The 23,766-nt window shown below is 39.1% G+C and overlaps 1 protein-coding gene across 7 annotated transcripts in view; it reads left to right on the top strand.

Moving 5' to 3' along the window:
* ANK3 (ankyrin 3) overlaps nucleotides 1-23,766 on the top strand; it is a 2,432,060-nt gene that overhangs the window by 1,067,403 nt on the left and 1,340,891 nt on the right. For all 7 annotated transcript variants that reach the window (XM_044056400.1, XM_044056402.1, XM_044056401.1 and 4 more), the window contains exon 2: nucleotides 18,453-18,554. In XM_044056400.1, the coding sequence (XP_043912335.1) occupies nucleotides 18,453-18,554 (102 nt within the window). The remainder of the gene's footprint in view (nucleotides 1-18,452; nucleotides 18,555-23,766) is intronic.

The raw sequence follows: 23,766 nt of genomic DNA, 5'->3' as shown, positions 1-23,766 counted from the left end.
ATTCACAAATCTGAACAGTTTATTGTTTCCTTTTATCCTAGGTCTTCAGGTGTGGCTGTTTCTAAGCAAACCATCTCCTCCTGTATTTCCATGGCTATTTCTTTTTGTTGTTCTTTTCATAGCAAATGTCTTTCCTCATCAGTAAAGGCTCATTCTACCAGGGATGTTGCCTTCTCTGGTGTTTTTATTTTCAAGAAGCTGGATATCAGTTCCATCCTTGAAGCTGCAACGTGGTCCTCTGCTCTTACCTTCTCTAGGCATTATAAGTTGGATGTTATCCTGCATGGTTTTCTGGAGGTGTCTTCTATGGTGTCCTCCTCCCAGGATTCCTTTTGAGCTTTTGCATTCTCCCTTCAGTTAGGAATACTGCAACAGTGATATATAGTACAGTCGTGCAAAATATTACTGCAACAGTAGATGGTCTCTCTCTTCACTATTGCAGTTTTTGGTCCCTCCCTTCTGCCCTCTCTGCTTTACCCTGTTCCTTCTTGCCCTCCTGGCTGAATGGCTGTTCTCCCTTTTCTCTTTCTGGACGCATGTTCTTCCATGTTCCTCGGGACAGTCTATTCTTCCTGGGGCTTTTTCAGTTATGAGGGTGTGTGTCTGTATGTTACCTTTATGCCCTACACCTTGTGCAAGGAGCGTGGAAGTGATATATGATGCCTGTAAGTACTAAAGGCTTTGGTATACTGGCAGATGTTGGGCTATCCTTGGCAGGAAGTCCCTTAGGTTATGACTACTGCAACAGTGAAGAGAAGGACATCTACTGTTATGGCAAGATTTTACACAGATCTCCTTTCCAGAAACTTTCAATGGCTGTTATGGCAACCAGTGTTTTAAACTTTGCCCCTGATGTGTTCCCCCAACTTGGAAGTCGCTAAATGATAGACATTTGAGTTATAATATTCATATCCTGACTTCAGAGAATACATATTAGTGCATAGCACATTACTGAAGCACCTATCTGTGTTTGTAACAGCAGTACTTTAAACATTTTCCTTACTCTGATCCCCCCACCATCAAAACCTTCGTCATCTCTAAATATGTCAGACATTTGCATTTTTTACATCAGACTTCATCATTAAGAAAGCATGTGATAATGCATTTTTTTATTCTAGCAACTTTCTGTCTCTGTTACGATAACCAGTATTTAACTTTGTCCCTGATGTGATACCCCCCAACTTGAAGTCACTAAATGACAGGCATTTGAGTTTCAGAATTTTTATCCTTGCATATTATTGCAAAATGTTACAGTTGAAAATGTGGCGGAGATACTTGGATGATTGTTGGGTTGTGTGGGGGGGACATACTACAGACTGGCAGCAATTTGTATTATATCTTAATCAGAATTCACATGGAATTAAATTTACAGGTGATATAGATCACAAAACAGTGGAATATTTGGATGTTAAGGTTAGTAAATCAACAGATGGATCTTTGTATACTGATTTGCATCGTAAGCCTTTTTCTAAAAATGCGTTTTTGCATGCCAGCAGTTGTCATCCCCCCACACAATCCAAAATATACCAGGATCTCAATTCCAGAGAGTAAGAAGGGTATGTTCACAAACTAGTACATATGAAAAACAGGCCCTAGATTTGCAAAATAGGTTAAAAAAAAAGGGGCTACAAAAAAAGCTGCATTAAGCAAGCATACTGGGCGGCTAGCCAAATAGATAGATCAACATTGTTGACTGATACTGAATCCAGGGTGGATACTCAACAAGTTAGGTTTATTACTACATATGGTAGTAATACTTCTAGTATCAAGAACATACTGGCCAGGCATTGGCGTGTTTTGCACTTGGATGCATTTTTTACCAATTATGTGGATCAAGAATGTCATTTTGGACACAGAAAGGGTAAAAGTGTAGGACAACATCTTTCTTCTTTCAAGAAGGGTACAACAACAAAAGTCATTCATACTAGCATAGTAGGTAGTACTTCTTGTGGAATATGTAAATATTGTAAATTGATGGCCAAAACCAAGTCTTTTACATCTGTGAATACCAGTAAGGTGTTTGATATTAGACATCTTATTACTTGCAATAGCTCGTGGGTAGTTTACATGGCTGTCTATCAGTGTGGAGCATTTTATGTAGGACAGACTTCTTGTGTATTTAAACAACGTATAGCTCTTCACGTTAGTGACATTAAATGTCAGAGATCTAGGAGTGCCTTGTACAAACACAAAATGGTGCATGCAACAGCACATTTTGTATTTATAGGGTTGGACATGGTAGTTATGCATAATACCAATGATCATTATAGACATAAGTTATTAACACAGAAAGAACGGAGGTGGATAGTTAATTTGGGGGCTTTATTTAAACCAGGCCTCAATGATCATTGGTAACATGCTTTATGAGAACAACTAGCTTGGATATATTATACCAGCATGTTTATACTCAGCATCATGGTTGTTTATCAGTGCATATATAATATACAAATTTGCTTAGGTAATTTATTGGGTATTAAATGCATAGGTGATGGTTTATGGGATTGAGTATTTGTATTCTATTTTCTTTTCTTTTTCTTTTTTTCAGGGGTTATGTTACATTATAGTTAAATATTTACAGTAATAATATTTATGTCCAATTGGGAAGTAATAATGTAGTGTAGTAATATCATTACATATGGTATGATTAGATTACATCATAAGTGGTATTACATTCATGTTTAGGATACTATAATATTTAAGTTAGCTCTCATGGGTTTGATATTTTATATTTAAATTAATTTTTATAAATCATATTTTGGTATAGTATTTTATTATTATAATTATATTAGCATGTTTGTTTTTTGGATTTTCACAAAATACGTTGGTTTATTATGGTGTTTGAGGCTATATGTGGTTTATATTTTAAAAGCCAGGGTGTATGCCTTTAAATTTGTATAGCTTCATTCGCATAAGTGTTTAAATCTGGGTTCCTGTAACATAGCGATGCACACTGAAGACGCCTTGTGCGAATCCGGCCACCGGTTTGTGCTTTTTGTTGGACATTTTGTCTAATAAACTTTTTGTTCACTTTGACCTGCTGGATTTATTTCGAGTGCTGGATATGTTTGTGGATTTTATATATATATATATATATATATATATGTTCATAGGTTCATAGGTTTATACTAGGCTATCTGCCCTAAGGCATTTATAAGCCTAGCCCAAATTATTGTGGCTTACGCCACCCCTTATATGAAAAAATACTGTGCCCATTAGTTTGTTGTGCCTCTGTCCAGCAGTGACACAGAGATGATTCCTGGGGTAAACCTACGATCTCCCATCCACAGGTCTAGATTTCTCTTGAACAGTCAGCGAGGTGCTCTGCCTCACATGGACCGGGATTTTATTCCACAGCATAGGGAGTCTCTGAGTGATAAATCTATCCCTCCAGCACGTCCTATTTATATCCGTGCTAAGGTTTAAGTCACTTGCTCTAGTGGTTTTGGTGGATTTGGATTTTTTGAGGTGGAGCATGTCCATTAATTCCGGGTTGGACACGGCCTTGTATGTCAGGCACATGTCACCTCTGAGCAGACGGTATGCGACTGAATAGAGCTGGAGTTTCTTCAATCTGGCAGCATATGACAGATTTTGGAGTCCCTTTATCCTTTTGGTGAGGAACTTTTGGGGTCTCTCCAATTGCTGCAGATGTCGGGTGAGATACATCCCGAATGGGGCATTGTACTCGATCATTGGTCTGATAAGTGAAGAGTACAGGGAACAATGACCTCACTAGATCTGGATGTGAATCCCTTCATGATCAGGTGGGCAATGTAGAAGGTCTTTCTAACCACTTTAGCAATGTGAGTGTCAAAAGAAAGGCCACTGTCAACCTGGGTCCCCAGGTCCCTGATAACCTCTTCTGTGCTTAGTGGATTGCCACCTATATGGTAGCTTGGGGTTACCTTGTTTTTCCCGAAGGGTATGACTATACATTTTTGGCGTTTAACTTCAGGCCATGGCTCTGGCACCAGCTATCTGTTTCCGTGAGTCCCTTCTGAAGGATATCCGTGTCCGATGCACTTTCCACTATGGCGCCCAGTTTGCAGTCGTCTGCAAACTTTGTCAGCCAAAGTCCTCCCATGTTGGCCTGTACTTCTGAGAAGTAGATGCCAAACAATAGGGGGCCAAGGACCGTGCCCTGTGGGACACCACTTGTGACCGGCTTGGAGTCTGACACAGCGCCAGCAACTCTAACCCTGTGGGTTCTGTCCTTAAGCCAGTTTGCAACCCATCTTGTGACATATGGGTTTACATTTAAGCTGGTAAGTTTTTCTACAATACCCGAGTGGGGTATTGTGTCGAAAGCCTTTGCAAGGTCAAGGTAGGCTGTATGGACTGCCTTTCCCTCATCAATGGCCTTGGTGACTGTTTCGAAGAAGTCAACCAAGTTCAAAAGGCATGATCTTCCCTTGACAAAGCCAAACTGGGTCGGGTCCAATGTCTGCAAGTCCCCTATATATCTTTGTTTATGAGTTCCCGTTCAATTCTTCTGTGTGGAGTCTACATGTCTTCCCCACGGTCAAGTGATGTTTAAAGACATGCAGGTAGTTGTGTGCATGAATGGGTGTGCCTTCTTTGAAGGTTGGGCATCGGGCTGGCAACTCAGCACCATAAAAATCCACTGCCAATCATTATCAGACCGGAGTTCCGCTGTGGCGACCACTAACCAGGAAAAGCCGAAAGACTTTTATATATGTGTGTACATATATATATATATATATATATATATATAAAGACGCCATGACTTTAGCAGCAGTGTCATTGCTGGCCTGTTTGTGTTGCTACATCGAATCCTTTTTGGGCCTGGCACCTTTCCATACATGCATGGAAGTTGGAACGATTTTTATAACATATAACATAGGAATTAAACCAATACAAATGTAAATAAATAAATATGTATTTATATATTTCCACTTGATTGAGCCAATGAAAGACTCCTTTTTAGTGACAGCCTGGGGAGAAAAGCTTAGTGTACAGTACTGGAAAGAATATTGATAATATTAGTAGCACATTGCTAGCATTCATAACCTGAGATACAGCATTTAACCAGAATTGTGTAGTGTTATGTTGCTGTGATTGTAGAGTACAGTATCCTGGGTTCGTGGCTTAGTCATTCTAAGGGGATCCAGTATCTGTCTGCCTGGGATGACATAATCGACAGACCTCGATGCTTTGCCAGAGATGGTTTGCATCTGTCACCCTTGGGCATCTGGATACTGGCCAAGGCTCTTGCCACCCCTATAGTGCCTTTTTTATGCAGTGTTCCAAAGATCAAATTACCACCATAACAACTACAAACAAATGCAATCTGGGGGTCATGCTGCTCAGTGCTAGAAGTCTGAATCTCAAAATGCACTCACTCGAAGCACTCCTTAAAATGGAGAACATAGACATTTGTGTTGTAACAGAGACCTGGTTCAAGGCAGCAGAAAGCATTCCTGCACTACCAGGCTATAACTCTTTCCACACCATTTGGCCCCAGAACTTGGACTGAAGCTCCAAAGGTGGTGGTGTTTCCATATTCATAAAGGATGCACACACCTCCAGACTGGTAGCCCAACATAATGCATCAGAGTTACTTCAGGTGCAGCTAAGATTGGGTAGGACAGCAATTCAGGTCGTAGCCTGCTATATTTCTTGAACCATGTCCCAAGACTCACACTCCACATTCCTAAGCACCCTGAAGAATATTAGGGTCCAACCTAACACTCTCATACTGGGCGACTTCAACGACCCCTCCATTAACTGGGAAAACCACTCATGTACCAGTACAATTGCCCAATGTTTCCTGGAATTCATTAATTCCAATGCCCTGGACCAGCTCATTCTTACCCCCACTAGAGGTAGCAATATCCTTGACATGGTCTTTACTAACATGGGCGACCATTGCTCTACAGCAATAGTCAACTCCTCCCTGGTTAGATCCGACCACAAACTAATCAACTTGTAAATTCACATCCCTCCCACCCACCCCCCACCCCCACAAAGGTAACCACCATGAAAAACTTCCCCAAAGTTATCTTTGGGCTCCTGAAAACAGAGGTGGCTAACTTCACGGCACCCATGCAAGTGAAGAATAGTTGCATGACTGCCGAATCATACACCAATGCACTGTACAAACACATACATAAATGCATGAATCTCACCCCAAGACACTCTTCTCCAAAAAAAGGAAGCCAATCTGGTGGTCCCCTGCCATAAACAAACTCTACAACAGAAGGAGGAAACTGATGCAGAATGAGGTGAAGTCCCAAGACTGGAAAAACTCCCTTATCAGCCTCAACAAAAACTTGAGATCCCTCATCAAATCCTCTAAAGCTAGCTATGCAAACAGAATTGCAGCAGAAAGTAAAGACAACCACAATGCCTTCTATAGTTATGTAAAGAATCTCCAAGGCAATACCCAGATTTGCTCTGAGCTACTGCACAATGGTACCTCCTATACCGAGCCAACAGATATTGCCAGTATACTGGCCGACAGATTCAGTGCCAACTTTACCCATGTCTCCCCCACCAAAGGACCACTCACAATACCAGTAGATTTCCAGGCACCCAGTATTACTGCTACACAGGTTAAAACAGCACTGTCCAAGGCCAGGAATACAGCTTCTATGGGACCTGACAATATCCCTGGCTGTGTTCTACATGGGGTCAACTTTAAGCTCTCGAAAGCAGTAAAACCCGAATCCAAATCACACGACATGGAAAGAGCGAACTGTGAATACGTTGAACGAACGAAACCGCGAAAGGGGAAATATTGAAATTGCATAGTTGGCCCGTCTGTGGTATAACCGTGTAAGGTAAGTGTGCGATAGTTACGGACCTTAGGGTTAGGGAGGGGTTAAGGTAAGTGCATAGGTAGGTAGTGTGTGTAAGGTTTTGTGTAGGTAATGTATGTAAGGTTTAGTGTAGGGTTTTGTTAAGTGTATGTGTGTGGAATATTTAGTTTGTTTGGGTATAGCTCCGTAGGGGAAGTGTGTGGTAGTTACGGACTTTAGAGTTAGGGAGGGGTTAAGGATAGTGCATAGACAGTTGTGTATGTGAGGTTAGTGTGCAGTTAGCAGTAGGATTTTGGTGCTTTAATTTAGGGTTAGAAGTAGGGATTTGGTTAGTGTATGTATGTGTTTTCTTAATTGTGTTTGGGTAGGTAGTGGGTTGGCCGACTATGATGGTTTGAGGTTTACATTTTCGTGCTTTAGTATGTTCAACGTATCTGCGGTTCGCTCTTTATGTGTCGTGCTATTCGGATTCGGGTTTTTCATGTTTTGAGGGTATAAAGTAGACCCTTCTGCATGAACTACAGAGTGTGTGCCCTGTTCAATCACAGCCTCACTTCAGGCTTTGTCCCTACCAAATGGTGCACTGCTACAGTCATCCCTCTCCACAAAGGATGAGTGACTACAGACCCTGGGAAGTATCACCCCATTAGACTGATGAGTCTGATATGCAAAGCTATGGAGTGCATCATCATGGACCTAATAAACAAAGATATAGGGAATCTCCAAACTCTTGATCCCACACAGTTTGGTTTTGTGAAGTGTAGATCATGCCTGCTCAACCTGGTTGTCATCTTTAAGTCAGTCACCAGAGCTGATGGATGAAGGCAAGATGGTTCATACAGCCTACCTTGATCTGGCCAAGGCCTTTGATACCATTCCCCACTCAGGAATCATAGAAAAACTCACTAAGCTAGGCATCAACCCCTATATCACTAGGTGGGTTGCAAACTGGCTCACAGATAGAACCCACAGTGTGAAAGCAGCCGACTCCAAGTCAGACTGCCAACCTGTCATGAGTGGATTCTCAAATGGTTCAGTCCTGGGTCCTCTCCTGTTTGGTATCTACTTCTCTGAAGTCCAAACCAACATGAAGGGACTCTGGCTGACAAAGTTTGCAGACAATTGCAAGCTGGGAGATATTATTAACTCCCCAAGTGATACTGACATCCTACCGAAAGGCCTCACTGAGACAAATGACTGGTGTCAGAACCATGGCCTTAAGCTCAGTGCCAAAAAATGTGTCGTCATCCCCTTTGGGAAAAAATCTGGTTTCCATAAATTACCACATCGATGGTAGTCCACTGAACACAGAAGGAGTTATAACTGATCTGGGGAAACACAGGTTGACAGCAACCTCTCTTTTGACCACCACATTGCCACTATAGTCAGAAAGTCCTTCTATGTGGCACATCTCATTACTTAGGGTTTTGCATCCAGGAAGAGAGAGGTCATTGTCTCCCTCTACTCTTCCCTCATTAGGCCAATTATCGAGTACAATGCCCCATTTGGCATGTACCTCACTAGACACCTGTACAACTGGAGAGGCCACAAAAGTACCTCACAAAGAGGATCCTAGGGCTTAAACACTTGTCCTATGTGGACATACTCAAAATACACCAACTATTCTCTGTCTCATATCGCCTACGTAGAGGCAATCTCTGCTTGACTTACAAATCCATGTCTGACCCAGCTCTGTTAGAAATGCTACATCTAAAGAAATCCCAATCCCTCCGCACCACATGCTCCAGAGGCCTCAACCTCATTACCACAATCAACAGAACAAACTGGAGGGACAGGTTCATAACTCAGAGACTGCCCATGCTATGGAATAGACTTCCCATACATGTCAAACAGAGCACCTCACTGGCCCTCTTCAAGAGAAATCTTGATGAGTGGATGGAAAATAGAAAATTCACCCCTGGGATCACTCCACTAGCTCTACACGACCGAGGTATTGGGAACTAAAGTTGGGTGGCACGATGCCAGGATAATGCTATGGCTTTGTATAAATTATGTTATTGTAGGGATGTTGGTGGTCTTGAATGGTTTTAACCATGGACCAGGTTTTGTATTGTAGGACATTTTGTTTTTGTTTATGTAGCTTGCAATGAACAGGCTTAAAAGATGAGCAAATGTAAAGTTTTTTTTTTTTTTTTTAGTTGTAACCAGTTTATCTTTTGTAATGCTTGATACTGAGTTCTTTTAAGAAGATTTACTACAAATCTGAAAGTTTAGTTTAAGTCTCTAAAGTTGAGATTTTTGTATTATAGACTTGCTAGAAAGTAGGAAGGTTCTACATGTTGCATGCATGGCATAGTCTGTAAAATATTAATATCTTTATTTGTAGAACATTCCAAGATTTTTTTTAGCTTTAGATGTGAAGTAATGAACATGTACAGTAAATGTTGAACTTCAAAGATTGATGGATGATGACTTCCAATAGATTAGCGTGGGATATCTATTCTGTTGTAATGTGTTTTAGTGATGAACTTTTTGAAATTATTGACTTAGTATTGTGTGGTACTTAGAGTAAACAGGATTAGCTTAGTTTTCTGGCTTTTGGAATTAGACATGATTCAGTTATATATTTTTCATTGTTTTGAAGGTCTGGCTTGGTATTGTATTATATCTTGGGAAAACTGAATTACCTTTTTTGCCATTTAGAAGTAGATGAGACTCATTTATATTTTTTTCACTGCTGTAAAGGGCACTTTGTATAATAGTGAGAAGTTGACAAAGTGGTTTTCAGAGCATATTATAGTTAAGTCATCTGTGGATTGAACCAAGGACATGTTAGTTGCACTTTTACACCTGTCATTGGTAAATATGTTAAATAAGAGTGGACCTAAAATGATTACCTGAAGTGCATCTGCTGTTACTGGTTAAAATGAGAAGTATCTGTTGCCAGGGCATGGTGATACATGCCCTGTAAGTAACTTTTGTTAAATCATTGTGTAGTTTTCTTACTGATATGTACATTTGTTTATATTTTTAAGAATAGCTGATGTGAAACTACATTGAAGGCTAGTCCAGAAAGAGAGCAGCTAGTAGATGATTTATTTTACTTAAAAAAAGGAAATAAGGCAGTTCCGTTCTATAAACTGGGCAGAAACTATGTTGACTGGCAGAACGTGGATTGCTCTTTCATAACTGATTTATAATTTGCCTGTGTATACAATTTTATAGTTTATTTGAAATAGGAAAGTATGGTATTTAGTTAGTAGTTTGATATTTCCACTTAGTAAAAAGAAATAATATAAAATTGTTTCAAAATTATAGAAACATGTTTAGTTCTAGAAAGCTACTTTATATATGTATAAGTGTGTATATGTGCATATATATATATATATATATATATATATATATATATGTGTGTGTGTGTGTGTGTGTGTATATATATATATATATATATATATATATATATATATATATATGGGTCTACTTTGGATCACCGAAATTTTACTTTACTGAAAATCACAGCAGTGACACAAGAACACCGAAACCAGACATCACCAAACCGTCACATTCCCGAAGTTTACATCTAAGAAAAAACAGCAGCTACAATAACAACAAAAAGTACACCCTGTCTATTATATATACCAACTACGACATCACACTGCAGTGAGGAAACAGGTACATTACCCGATCCTCACTGTACCACAGTTTCCATTCAGATTTTACAAATGCTGTAAGACATGTGCAGCAGGTGTTTTATTCATGTAAACTTTGGGAATGTGATGATTCGGTGATGTCTAGTTTCGGTGTTCTCATTTTGCTGCTGTGATTTTCGGTAAACTAAAATTTTGGTAATCCAAAGGAGACCCCATACACACACACACACACATATATATATATATATATATATATAAAATGGGTGAACTTCAAATTGACAATGCCATATTGAATATGTAACTAATGCTGTACAGCATAGGAAAGTGTCATTTTCCATTTTGACATTAAATAATTAAGAGAACAATCTAATAACTAGCACAAATGAATCAGAATAAAAAACTGCATTAATACATTAGCAGGTCAGAAAATTAGACCATTTCATAATGATATGAAAGGGAAATTAAGATTGCTATCTTGTATTTATATGAATATAGTATCTTGAGAAATGAGAAAGCAAGATGGTGATTTTATATTACTCAGAAACTTTAAAATACAAGCGCTGAGAGTCAAATGATAATAATCTAGCTGATATAGTATGTAGTTAAAAATAAAAAAAAAACATGATTGATGATCTTGCCACCAGAAATGAATTCTGGAAACCATCAAGCATAACCTAAAATTATACCTCTAGCACATCCAGCACCATGTGTTATAGAAGAACACTTTGATCTCCAAGAATACAGAAAGTTATTAAGTAAAGCAGACAGCTGCAGATAATACTGCAGAAAGCATATAGCAGGGTATACTTGGTAAAAAAGCAATATGAAGAAGTAATGTGCTTGACCTAGTTTCTTTCATATTTATGCTAACCATTATTATAGAGTAGATGCTTCAGCTTTCTTCAGAATTAGTGCAGCTCTCCATCTACGTAAAGTGCATAGATTAATTAGTGCAGCTCTCCGTCTGCGTAAAGTGCATAGATTAATTAGTGCATCTCTCCATCTGCGTAAAGTGCATAGATTAATTAGTGCAGCTCTCCATCTGCGTAAAGTGCATAGATTAATTAGTGCAGCTCTCCATCTGCGTAAAATGCATAGATTAATTAGTGCAGCTCTCCATCTGCGTAAAGCGCATAGATTAATTAGTGCAGCTCTCCATCTGCATAAAGTGCATAGATTAATTAGTGCAGCTCTCCATCTGCGTAAAGTGCATAGATTAATTAGTGCAGCTCTCCATCTGCGTAAAGTGCATAGATTAATTAGTGCAGCTCTCCATCTGCGTAAAATGCATAGATTAATTAGTGCAGCTCTCCATCTGCGTACAGCGCATAGATTAATTAGTGCAGCTCTCCATCTGCGTAAAGTGCATAGATTAATTAGTGCAGCTATCCATCTGCGTAAAGTGCATAGATTAATTAGTGCAGCTCTCCATCTGCGTAAAGTGCATAGATTAATTAGTGCAGCTCTCCATCTGCGTAAAGTGCATAGATTAATTAGTGCAGCTCTCCATCTGTGTAAAGTGCATAGATTAATTAGTGCAGCTCTCCATCTGCGTAAAATGCATAGATTAATTAGTGCAGCTCTCCTTCTGCGTAAAGTGCATAGATTAATTAGTGCAGCTCTCCATCTGCGTAAAGTGCATAGATTAATTAGTGCAGCTCTCCATCTGCGTAAAGTGCATAGATTAATTAGTGCAGCTCTCCATCTGCGTAAAGTGCATAGATTAATTAGTGCAGCTCTCCATCTGCGTAAAGTACATAAATCAATTAGTGCAGCTCTCCATCTGCATAAAGTGCATCGATTATTATTTTACAGCAATGGAAATCCATTCCGATAGCTTTCAGTGAAGTCTAAAACACTGCGTTCTGAAAACACATCCTTGTACTCCTTTGATAAATATAAACAAGTGTAATTAGTGTAAGTAATAATTGCTTGAGTCTGATTTTCTTATTTGGTTAATCCCCCCCCCCCCCATTCAGCTTACCATCAGTAGACTGTGGTGCCTCTTTTCATTCTTCAGGTCCACTGGCCCCTCCTGGACTCCTACAAACTTATTTCTGTTAGGGTCATGGTTAATGAGGAGATGGAGACACTCTAGAACTATGTCACACTTCTTATTTGTGCCCTAATCCATTCTACTTGTACTCGCCTGCAACATCTGAGGGTTGGTGTGCAATAGGGAAGTGCTGGTATATCACCCCATCATTGGAAAAGTTCAGCCACTGTCCTCTGCCACCCCCCCTTTGCACAATCCCTCCTTCTGTGTCCCCAGCTTCCACTAGGGATTGAATGTGGGGAACACCCAAGTGAGTGCCCTCCGCTCAGGATGGGAATGCCTAACCCTCCATGCCAGCTTCTGTGAGTACCCTCTGCTCAGGATGGGAATGTCTATCCCTCCATGCCAGGTTCTCAGACACTGCAGCCACTAACCAAACCTCTGGTCTCCTAGGCTGTCGTCAGGGATTTATTCCTCTGTGCCACAGTGCTGGTTTGTTTATTCCTGATATTTTAATGCACAGTCCCATGACAATGTAAAACCATCCTTAAGATCTAAACCTTTCCTTTAAATTATAAAAACTGCCTGGCTGTTACAATCTGATAAAGCAAAAATTCCAACTCATCAGATGTGGCCAAGATTAATGTTTTATAAAAAAAATAGATAAAATTTCCTATTACTCATGTTGTATAAATTACACATTTGAGCTCATGTAGTGGGTATACTTTGACTGGATAACAACTGAAGTAATAGCTTTGCAAAATAGAAATAAATATTTTTAAATGTCTGTTTAGTGGCAGATGGTTCTTGTAGCCCACATTTTATCACCAAGAACCTGATATGCACTTTATAACTAATCTTTTCTAAGTTTATAAGTAAAGTTCCTGCCTTCATGAGTAAGCAGGTGTGTATATTTTTAATACAGACTTTTTATACAACCTGTGTAAAACCATACGGCCATAACTGTTGATAAATCTGAGTAAGAAATTGGGAAAATGTGCAGTACATCCTCTGTAAAGTAAAAAGACTACTGTCGGAGTAAAGCTGAAATACTGTAGTAACCTAATACATTAGAATAAGTGTAAGCATGTGTTGATTGCAAATCAGTGTTGTGTGTCATCGTAAAGATGAACTACACCATGAATGCTTGTAAATAGGTTTTCAAATAAGTGAAAGAATAATGAAGTGCTACTTGGTTTAAAGACTGGTCAAGCTAAGCAGATGTGTAGATTCATTTTCAGATGATATGATATTTATCAGGGTGTGTTATACATCCTAGAGCAAATTGTGTAGGCACTTACCATTTGAAGGGAGAGTGGGCCACTGCCTCTAGTCATAGAAGGATAGTTTTCAATGCCTATTAGATGTTTGTTTTCCTTACAGTACTAACCCGAAGCTGTGTCAGGACAAACGGTATAAATAATGCTGAGAATAAGTCATCTGTTGGTTCTTTTTGGGGTTTTTTTGCTTTTTGTAGGGAAGTAGTAGTCATGTAAGTTACAGGAGTATCTAGCAGTTTAATTTAGGACTGCTAATAGTTTCTCACTAAGTTTAGAGCATTTCATTAGTAAATTTCTTTCTTCAAAAATACATCATTGCTAGCAGACTTCATTTTATATGCATCCTCAACTTTATAAAATGTGCCACCTGTTTTTTGTTCGAATGATTCATCAAGGACTTAAGAACCATCCTCAGTGGTGATGAATGATTTCTAAAACTTGCATTTACTTGCATTATTAACCGTGTTTGACTATGCTAAGCCATAATTTATTTGCTGTAGCTTATGGGAGTCATTAATATAGACAATGTTCATTCATAAAACTACTATCTCACTAAAGAAAGGAAGATGGATTTGGGGAAAATTACTTGTAATGTGCAAAAAATGCCAGAAAATGTGTGCATTACTAGGCATATTAGTGAGACTATGCAAAAGCTAACAGAGGTGATAGTACATCAGACAGGTTAACTCCATTCTTAGGTCTGAATTGTGCATAACTATTTTTAGTCAAGGGAGAAACTATGGTTAAGGTGTTTGCCTTGCAAGCACAAGGTGCATGGTTTGAGTCTCACAAGGGATAACTGGCTATGCTTAAAATGGCTCGCAAGGGCAGTTAGCTTAGTACTAACCTATGAACTATGAACCTATGAACTATGTATGATGGATATTATCCTGGTCTTGGTGCATAATAATATTGTATATACAGTTAAAATCTAAATTTCTAACTACTTATGCAGCTGTTAAAGGTTTTTAGTTTTTTTTTTTTTTTTTTTTTCCCAAGCAATGCAAACACAGCATTGTAACCTCTCAAAAGTAATATCAGCTCTTTTTAAGCCTGTCACTTCAGCAGGAACATAGACCCATTGTCATCAGTACATTACAGCATCACCATCTATCTCACCTCTGGTCAGTGATGACAAGTATCTCTACTGTATGTTTTTATGTTGAAGTTTCTTGTACAGAACATCAGATCTCATTGTAGCAAACAGATCAGCAAATCCCATTAGAGAGGAGGGACTATCACTAAGAGATGTGCAGAAGAAACACAAGGGCAGAAAGGAAAAAAAAGACTAGGATACTGTAGAAAACAGGGCAGCACACGATGACAGGAAGCTGATACTGCTCATTGTCAGAAGCCATGGTGTCATATAAGTCTGTTATAATGCAGCACTATAACTCCGTTATGTGCCCTGTTATAACTCTGCTGTAATGCAGCCCTGTAACTCTGGTACTGCAGTGTTATATCTCAGATGTATGCAGTACTGTCTCCACTGTATGCAATGTTATACCTCAGGTTTGTGTAGTGTTGTAACTCTGCTGTATGCATTAGTCTAGCTCCACTGTTGTTGAATCTTTCGGCTTTTCCCGGTTAGGGGTTGCCACAGCGGAACTCCGGTCCACTAATGATTGGCAGTAGATTTTTACGTACCGAGTTGCCAGCCCTGACGTACAACCTTCAATGAAGGTACGCCCATTCACTCATGTCTCCACACAGAAGACGCTTTAGCTGAGAATCGAACAGGACAACGTCTTACTGTGAGGCGACAACGCTGCCGCAGCACCACCACCGCAGTCTAGTCTAGCTCCACTGTATGTAATGTTATAGCTCTGCTATGTGCAGTGTCATAACTCTGCTGTATACAAAGCTCTGACTTTGCAGTATGCAGTTGTTAGAACTCTGTTGTGTGCAGTGTTATAACTTGGATGTAAACAATACTCTAACTCCACTGTATGCAGTGTTATAACTGCAGTTTGAAGTGTTCTCTCACCACTGTACTTGCGTTATAAACTCCACTATATGCAATAGTATTGGAAGGAGTCATCAGTACTGTAACCATAAAAGAAACAGACTCTTCATGAAAGTTTTGTGATATGATGCTGCCTAGTTTCAAGGTATGCAAGAACAGCAAATGTAGCAAAGGAGGATGGTTTGGCGTCATGTACTGGGGAATGGGATAAACTGAATAATGCAGCTGGCTGTTGATTTAGAAGCAATGTGGAAGCAGACTGATATGTTAACATTTACCCACTAAGAATGGTGCAGATCTGCCTCGCTTTGGTCTACACCATTTGCATGAATGTTCATGAGTGTAATCATAGCCACAGAAAATGTCCTGAGTCATTTCCAAAAGAGTTGGATTAATCTAGTCCGAGAAGTGCATGTCAAAAATCATACTTGCACTACATTTTTTGGTTTATTTGTTCTGGACTCAAGCAGAAGCAACTATGGTCATTTGTATTTGTTGACAGCAGTAACTACAGCTAGAGTAGAGCTGGTGCTATGCAGGTAGTAAGGTTGGAATTTAACTGCTGTCTAAACCAGCAGTTTGGACACAGAATGTAATTGTCTCAACTAGCAGTGTGGTCATTAAATCAGCAGGAGAAAATAAGGAGGAATGTAGCAGACTCCTAGAGCTGCATATCAGCAGGGAAAATTAAAGGTAGCATATTAAATAATAGACGAAAAAAGGCAATATATGTACCGCCGGTCTGGGAAGGTAAGGGGTCTAAATGATATATATGTATATTTATATATATATATATATATATATATATATAGATATAGATACACACACACACACACACACACACACACACACACACACACACACACACACATATATTTTGTTTATTAGGCTAGCCTTATTAGGCATTGCCTGTTTTCAGACAGGAGCTGGAAATTATCATTTACTGGTGATGCAATTGTATTTTATGAAGAAATTATTGTATAAGGCAATGGCTTCATCACTCATCCAGGTTGTTAAAATGACAACTCTTCCCTAACAATTCTTGCTGGCATTGCAACTCTCCAGATGTTGATTATTTGCAGATGGTATGGCGTTACCCCTAGACTGATATTTTGTGGCAAACAATTACTGTGACTTTTCAGTGAGCACTTAGGTCTCCCTTACCTGCATTTAGTAATTCCTTATTTTGGTTGTTTGGAATTCAGAGTAAAACTTCACAGTCTGCTAAACAACATGTGGTATGTCTTAGACTAACATGCTCTTCTTTCATCAACTTCTTGTGGTGGGCCATATTTTTGTATGCGTTATCTACCAACAATAATCTGGCACTTTCTTTGTAACCCAAATACAAACAGTCTGGCAGCAATGAATGTCAAGATATGAGCTTCCCATTTTTCAGATACACGTGTGTGAAAATTGCATTACATATTCTTAGACCTCTAACACCCTGTGTGTGTGTGTGTGTGTGTGTGTGTGTGTGTGTGTGTGTGTGTGAGAGAGAGAGAGAGAGTATATATATATATGTGTGTGTTTATGTATATAGGCATGTGTCTATGTCCAGATTTTGCATGTCTGATCTTATTGCCTTCATGTTGATCATTCTAAAGGATGACAGTTTACATTTGATAGCGACAGCTTCTGTTGTTCTAAAGGAATAAGAGTTTACATGTGATTGCAGCATTTTCAACTGTTGCACTGTTTATAACTGCTGAGGGATATGTATTTGCCTACAGACTATGCAGTATTTGGAAAGGTGTGTTTGTAATATATGGGAAGTGACTTGAACAACAGGCTTTTTGCATATCTTTACTAAAAATCGAGTGGTATGATGGTGAGCATTATGAAATATGAAGAAAGCCTTTTGAGCTATTTATAAGGCTGAATGTGAAATTATTCCTATGGACAAAGAGACGAAGGGTGAAGAAGACTAGAGGGTAGGCAATGGAGGCAGAAGGCATCCATGAAGGTGGGAGATCATAATGCTGTGGCAATCTATCTTTCAGACTATATTGCTGGGGAGGAAGAAATGACAGACACTGTGACTAAAGCTAAAAGTGGGCAGAGGATGTGGCCCTCCATTTCTGATATTAAACTTGACTAAAATTTAAATTGTGCTACTTGCATAGTTGTTGTGATCAAAGGTGTTCTGTAGGAACAATATAAATGCTAAACTTGTAGTTATACTCCGCATAGTGAAGGCATTACAACAGCTGTGTGTGGTAAATAGTCTGAAAGGATTCTATAATTATAAATCAGAATACAAGGGCACTTCATTTTTAGTTTTCTGTAATTATAAATCAGGTTACATGGGCACTTTACCTTCTAGCTTTTTGTAATTATAAATTAGACTGTGAGTACTTCAACTTGATTAACTTGTAGACGTTGCAGGTAAATTGTAAGCAAAATGCCTCCAGATTTTACAGTCATTTTAGCAAAAAAATAACTGTATAGATATTTTCATGGAAGGAAGAGTCTGAAGTCTTGACTGCGACCATCTGTTTAAGTTCTGAACAGCATAATTCTCATATTTTCTTTTATCAAGTTGTTATCATAGTTAATTTTTCATGCTCTGGTACCAAAAGTTGTAAGCTTGATTTTATTTTTTTGTAATGTTTGGAAGGATGCACACCCTCCTTTGTGAAATTGAAATATTCCAATTAACCTTGTCCTGTTCATTGCAACATGTTTTGAAAAAAACTGTTATCTAATGCTATAAGAGTGACTTATGTCATACAGTGTGTCATTTGTGCTTGTCATTCAAGTTGCCTTTTTACTTTTTGTACCAGGATGACTTATTTTCTGTTCTTTTTTTTTTAGTCTGACAACAATGCAAGTTACTTGCGAGCTGCTCGAGCTGGAAACTTGGAAAAAGCCCTTGAATACCTGAAAAATGGAGTTGACATTAACATTTGTAATCAGGTAATCACAGATGATACATTAATGTCAGATATTTTTGCTTTATAAATATAATTTGAATTTACATTCAACCCCCATCCAAGAAATGTATAGGAAAATCACTGTCATTGGAAACTATGTATATTCGCTGTTGGTTGGGAGGGTGGGGTAACAGGAAATTGCCAGCACTATGAAGTAGTATTTACTGGTTGAGTGCAGATAGCTGTCACATTTATCTGCCCTGCACTCTGCTGTTTAACATCATCCTAAACTTTAATTATTGCAAATGCATCATTAGAGACAGGATTTCAGTCATAATGGATAGAATTCCATAGGAATGACCTTAACTCTTAATGTAGTTCACAGAAAATAGTTGTCTGCATGGTATAAGTTTCATTCTAGACAGTGATTTAGTAAAGTTGAAATGATGTTTCGTTCCTCTCTTTTTTCTTTAAAGTTTGACTAAATGTTTACATTCGTGCTGTACTTTTTTATTCTTTTACATCCTCTGTATATGATTTCCACTTTACCATACTGCCCTTTAATCTAATCATTCCTCCATGCTGGCTGGTTGTAGCCATTGCCTTTTGGGTAGTGACAGACTGTCAGGTTAGATAGATCAGCATTTTGTTGTGTGTGCCAAATATCTTCCTTGTGCATCTTGGCATCTTCTTCAAAGTGCAGAGTACAATTGATGCAACAATCTCCCTGTTTGCCATTTGGAGGCTTCTTATAAACTGAAGTGATTTGTTTGTAGCATAGAGCCTAAGGATCCCATTTCCAGCATGCTGAACACATTTTGGTATATCTTATCCTCCTCTCACTCCAGTCTGTTAATCACCATCAAAGGAACAATAACAAGAAGTGACTGAGCTTTTCTTTAGTATATGTTGATCTGACTTTAGACCGTTCACTTCTACAGTGTTTCTGCTGGGATTTCCTGTTCTTATAGCTGCAACTCAGTATAATTTGGAATTGTTTTTCTATCCTGAACAAAAATGGGCTTTTGTGCCTCTGACCTTTGATTGTGACCACATTCCACAACAGTTAAGGTGGACCTGTTTATCCACAGCTTGGATCTTAGTCTTAACAGTCATCATAGAAGGGCTCCCCTGCTTGGCACTTAAAATGTCAAAACTTTCTAAGGCTCCTGCAGTCACCAGTTCCCTAGCTAGGACCTGCGCTGGCACTGTCTGCGTTGCTTTGGGAAGGATCATGATGTCAGTGATTGCCACATGTGCAGGAACTTCAGCATGACATCCTGCAAAAAATGGGGAGAGACAGTTGAGACCTGCGCCTGTTAAAGTCATGGGATCTTGAGGGGAGCTCTGTGGAGGGCCCAGAAAAAGAAATTGTGCTTGATCAAATGTTATTCAGGATTAATAAAGACATTTTTTTAAGTTTTAGTTTTAGTTTTGTATTTACCGTTTATCGTTTGGGTTATTCCCACTAGGCCGGCAGCCTCTTTTCAGGGGAGACCTGAGAGGTGGTATTTATTCTGCTAGGGAAAGTTTTGATGAAGGAATCATGGAAAATTGGATAGGTGCCATGGGATCTTTCACATCTGCCAAAGCTACTACCAACTCAAGCAGATGAAATATTGGTTTAATATCTCATACCCCCCCCCCCAAATACCGCATTGTCAGCAATGTATCCGCCTGGTGTGGGAATATCATCTACAGCCATCTGCATCAAAGTTGAATGTGCTGTTACACCACTGACACTGTTATTTTAATGATATTGTATTCATTCATTCATTTCATTGATTGACTGACCATTAAAAGTAGCTGTTGAAAGAACTACAAGCATTTAGAAAATATATAGTAATACTTAGTTTATAGTTATAAGTAGTTAGAATCCCAAGAAGAACATGGTAAAAACTTAAGAAGACAGCACATGCCCTAATATTACCTTAGCATAACTTCTCCCAGGAGTTTCTGACTGTTTGTAAGGCCTTATCATTAACATGCTGAAACACACAAAACATTCCAAAGGCTTATTAAGCTAAGTCATTTTAATGTCAACTCTTTGTATCCTCACAAACATGATGTTCTTGAAACGGGTCTATATTAGATGAACGAAAGTTCATCTTAGCGAACGCTCACATGAGCGAATATCCAGATACTCGAAACTGCAATTGGGGGGGCTGCGCCCCCCACACCCCCTGCTAAATATATATTCCAACTCCAAGATTGCACTACAGTGAGGAAAGGGCAAATATTCCCATCTTCACTGTACCGCAATTTCACAATTGCAGTTTCGAGTTCTGTAATATTTGCTCATGTGACCGTTCGCTAAGATGAACTTTCGTTCATCTAATATAGACCCTCTTGAAACCATATCATAGTTTGGGTCTCTCTCAAATAATGAAACAACAAGGCCAAAACTAGCATCAAATAATCAGTCAGGCAAGACCTAATGATTACCTGTGTTCTTCAAAGTGTCAGCTCTCTCTGAGTTTTTCCTCATCCTTTAGTGACCACTGCCCTGTCTTCTCTTCTGTAGCTTGGGTCCTTTAGTACTTTTTCCACAACTCATTGCATTCAGACCTCATTCACAAGATAAATGATGCCAGCTGCAACAAAGCTCTCTTCTCTGTAAACTTGTAATATATTTGCATAAATAAAAATATAAACTGCAGCCATCATGTTGTCATTTCCCATTTTATTGACAAAGATGTGCATATATTTAAGCAAACACTTGTAATGATGGCACTTTATTAATGATATCCCCGAGATAGGGTTACTCGGACTAAAGGAGAGAGATGAGCTTTTTTATACTTTCCATTTTGTTTGAGTTTGTCTAACCACATTGGTACTCTAATTAGTGACTGGGTGGTATGGGGGCAAAGCCCATATTTTCTGAGGATGTAGGAAGTACAGACCCCCCAGCCTTAACTTTGCATTATGTTTGTATAACTAATGTTTTTAGATTGTAGCATTTCACAATTTTGGTGTTTAGTTTATAGTGTTTTCAGTCTTGCTTTAATGGAGCTTGTTATTTTGTTATGAACACAATGCAATCAACTTCATAATAAATAGGAGGCAGACCAATTTAACTCATATCCTCTGTCTGGAGCACAGAGAATTCCTTGAGCATCTAACACCTTATTTTAGATACCTTATACTATGCACTGATATTAGTATTTTTCCCCCAAATATCCTCTGAAATAAGAGTTCCTGAGGCCCATCCAATCCTGTTCTGAGTGTTCCTTCCTCAGGTCAATATAAGTATCACAAAAGAAAAGTGCATTAAGTTCATTGCCTCTTGTTTATTGCTAAAGCAGCATTTGTATAGTAAATCTTGTCTATTTTACTCTGATGTTCCTATATAGTAGGAAGTCTTTTGGTTTTCCATTTCATTGAGACTGTTTTCTACCACTATCCAAAATCAGCACTAACAACATGCCATTTCTGTTCATATGAGGGTACTGTATTATGCTGTATATGACAAGATGTTATAAACTGAATCCATCCATCCATCCTGTACCCCTTTTCCCATTTTTCCGCATGGGGTCGGGGTGCCACTTCAACAGTGACAATCATCTTAAGCCAAGGTTTACACCACCGGGTAGCTAGCCCTGCTGCTGTAGTTCATCCATATCACTCACTCACACACACACTTACTCCTAGGGCCAATTTAGAGTGTCCAATCCACCTGTTGCATGTCTTTTGAGTGTGGGAGGAAACCGGAGCACCTGAAGGAAACCAATGCGAATGCAGTGAGGACATGCAAGCTCCATACAGAAGGCATCCCAATGGAGAATCGAACCAGAGAACCTCTTGCTGTGAGGTGACAATGCTAACAGCTGCACCACTGTGACTGCCCATACTATCTGTAAAAATGGGCTGGGAGAGCTTGAAGGATTACTTTTACGTCATTGGTTAAATGACGTACTGGCATATTAGTCTGTAGTAAACTATGATTCAGAGGAAAATTTCAGACTTATTTATTTTGTTTATTTATTATTGAGTGGCTATGGCATGACATCTCAGTTGAGATAGACATTGGTCAGAATTGATAAGTGCTATACTCCGGTAAGCAAATTCAAATAAATAAATTGGCACTGAAGCCATTGTTTACTGCCATTACAATAACATGAGATAGCAAAAACAACTGGTTAATACTGGAGAAACTGTGAGCAACTGCCAAAGGCATTAGGACTTGATCAGGATTCGCAGTCCAGCTTCTTTGGAAAGGAAAACCATTGCTGGAAAAGTGAAAGGGAAAGCCCAATGGATTCAATGAAAAAATCATTCACCTCCCTAAGTGTCTGTAGAAGAAACTGAGTAGGAATTAACATCTTCCTATATTTGTCTAGATGGCTTTGGATCTAGAAATAGTGATGACTGTGGGGTCTCTTACTTCTGGTGTTTTTACTGCATCTAAAGACCAGTTCATATCCTCCAGTTAGGGATGAGGGCAGAGACTGTGGTCCTTTATGTAGAGACGTCTGTTTTCAACATCATTGAAAATATGGGGCCATCCTGCACTGAAGTGCACAATATAGATGGATGGAGAGTAGAAGCTTTCACTTTTTTGGATCTTAGAAATTGCAGAAGAAGCCACCTTACTTTCCAATTTTGCACTAATTGAGTGAATAATCATTATCAAGCATTATTTTCTCCCCCCAAAAAAGTTAAACCCAGTGTTACCCAATCAGTTCTCAGTCTCTTCTTTCTGGGCAAAAGATAGAAATTTCATAATCATAGTCATCGATGAGGACCAGGGATCTGTGATCCCTATCGGTCTTAAACGTTGCAGTAGTATCCATCTGTAACAAAGTGGTTATCTTGATCGAAAGGAATGTAATGATGTCTTTTTTTTATGACTGTCAAGCAGCCCATAGATCCTGACCTGTGCTGACCATCTAAAAAAAACTCCAGCTATACTCTGTCGCATATCGTCTACTCAGAAGCGATCTCTGCTTAACATACAAGGCCATGTCAAACACAGAGCTGTTGGACATGCTACACTTAAAGAAATCCCAATCCCTCAGAGTCACACGCTCCAGGGATCTAAACCTTGTCATCACAGTGAACAAAACATGCATGAGGGATAGGTTCCTGACCCAGAAATTCCTCAGACTCTGGAATAGACTGCCCATACATGTCAAGCAGAGCACCTCTTTGGCCCTCTTCAAAAGGAACCATGACAATTGGACGGGAGATAGGAAATTCACCCCGGGGATCATGTCAGTCGTCCTGCTAGACAGGCGTCCAGGGAAGTAAATATT

Source organism: Protopterus annectens, chromosome 14.part0 (genome assembly GCF_019279795.1).
Source record: "Protopterus annectens isolate FY-2018-M chromosome 14.part0, PAN1.0, whole genome shotgun sequence".
NCBI lineage: Eukaryota > Metazoa > Chordata > Ceratodontiformes > Protopteridae > Protopterus > Protopterus annectens.
Note: the sequence above shows the minus strand (reverse complement) of the source record. Positions and strands in the feature narration are given on the sequence as shown.